At 53.0% G+C, this 1,756-nt stretch overlaps 1 protein-coding gene across 1 annotated transcript in view; it reads left to right on the top strand.

Annotated features, from left to right (window-relative positions):
* LOC128513177 (5-hydroxytryptamine receptor 1E) overlaps nucleotides 1–1,397 on the top strand; it is an 11,659-nt gene extending 10,262 nt beyond the window's left edge. The window contains exon 2 of the mRNA XM_053486851.1: nucleotides 1–1,397. This exon is cut by the window's left edge and continues 7 nt beyond it. Within this exon, the coding sequence (XP_053342826.1) occupies nucleotides 67–1,119 (1,053 nt within the window). The 5' untranslated portion in view covers nucleotides 1–66 and the 3' untranslated portion in view covers nucleotides 1,120–1,397.
* The last annotated feature ends 359 nt before the right edge of the window (nucleotides 1,398–1,756 follow it).

The raw sequence follows: 1,756 nt of genomic DNA, 5'->3' as shown, positions 1-1,756 counted from the left end.
ATTAACAGCGGGACTCCTGGAGCTACAGGGCAGAACCAGACAGACGCAGTGTAAGCCAGGGTAAAGATGGAGCAGTACCTGGTAAAAGGTTCTGAAGCTCCACCCCTAATTAACTCCACCCACTCCAACTCATCCACTCAGGAAGCAGAGATGGGCATCACGGTGGCGACAGAGCGGCTGGCGGTGGCATCACTGCTGGGTTTGCTGGCGTTATCGACGGCTGTAATGAACGCCGCTGTCATCTCTGCCATCTTGACCACCAGGAAGCTCCGCCTCCCCGCCAACTACCTCATCTGCTCGCTGGCTGTCACCGACTTCCTGGTTGCGGTGCTGGTGATGCCGCTGAGCATCCTGTACATCGCCATGACGACATGGAGCCTGGGTCGCGTGGTGTGTGAGGTCTGGCTAAGCGTGGACATGACCTGCTGCACCTGCTCCATCCTGCACCTGTGTGTCATTGCACTCGACCGCTACTGGGCCATCACCAAGGCGGTGGAGTACACGCACAAGAGGACACCACGTCGTGCTCTTACCATGGTCACCAGCGTCTGGGCGGCCTCTATATTAATCTCAGCCCCGCCCCTTTTCTGGCGTCGGCGACTCGATGACGTTCACGAGTGTGCGATTGAACACGACCAGCTGGGCTACAGCATCTACTCCACCTTTGGAGCCTTCTACATCCCCATGACCCTGATCCTCATCCTGTATTATCGCATTTACAGTGCGGCGAAGTCCCTCTATCAGAAACGAGGCTCCTCGCGCCATCTCAGTGACTCGCTGAACCACTTCCGGGGTGATATATCAAACTCTGACCCTGGTGTGGAGCTGGAGAAGCTCAACAGCCCTGACGAGAGGAACCAGATGTGCAGCTCACGCGAGAGGAAGGCCGCACGGATCCTCGGCCTTATCCTCGGTGCTTTCATTATCTGCTGGCTGCCTTTCTTCATCAAAGAGCTCCTGATGGCGCTAAAGGTCCTGCAGCCCTCTCCATACGTGTCCGATCTCCTCACATGGCTCGGATACATGAACTCGCTAATTAACCCGCTGCTCTACACCAGCTTCAATGACGACTTCAAACAGGCTTTCAAGAAGCTCCTGAAGTGCAAGGACCAGACATAGAGTCGTGGAGATGTCAACTCGGTGCTCCAGTCCTGCTCCTCTTGATCGAAGCTCGTTGGCTACTTTAGGCTTGTGACGTGCGTTAGGGAAGTGAGGTGACTTCTCAGAGCACTTCCCGAGCACGAGCGCATTGCCTCAGTGGCTACGTCCCAAAAACCGTCACTTACACGTATGACTGACAGCAGACACTACACTGCGTTATACACAGGTACTGTTAGCAGACTAGCTATTTACTTAGCTAGCTAGCTATCTGATAGCATCCACAGTGGAACCACAGCTGTGGCACCGTCCAAAACAGGCTGCTATATAGCATGCTAATGCATTAACACACACACACACACACACACACACTCCCCAGGCTACAGTACAGGAGCAGATCACTTCATTATCATTCTGCCTTTATCTATCTATCTATCCTTCTCCTCTTTATCACTGTGGACTTTGGGGAAATTTACCCAGAATGCACTGCTGCAGTCTGATATTTACCAGATGGTGTAAAAAGAAGGAAATAAAGTACTTTAAACACTGCTCCGTCGTCCTTTAACAGTTCGTAGCAAACTGTGTACTGAGCACGCGAACTGCTTAGCAAACTGCCTCGGCAGCAAGCTAGCGATTTAGCGGTTAGCAACGTGGTGCG

The sequence above is a fragment of the Clarias gariepinus genome, chromosome 2 (assembly GCF_024256425.1).
Source record: "Clarias gariepinus isolate MV-2021 ecotype Netherlands chromosome 2, CGAR_prim_01v2, whole genome shotgun sequence".
Classification (NCBI taxonomy): domain Eukaryota; kingdom Metazoa; phylum Chordata; class Actinopteri; order Siluriformes; family Clariidae; genus Clarias; species Clarias gariepinus.
Note: the sequence above shows the minus strand (reverse complement) of the source record. Positions and strands in the feature narration are given on the sequence as shown.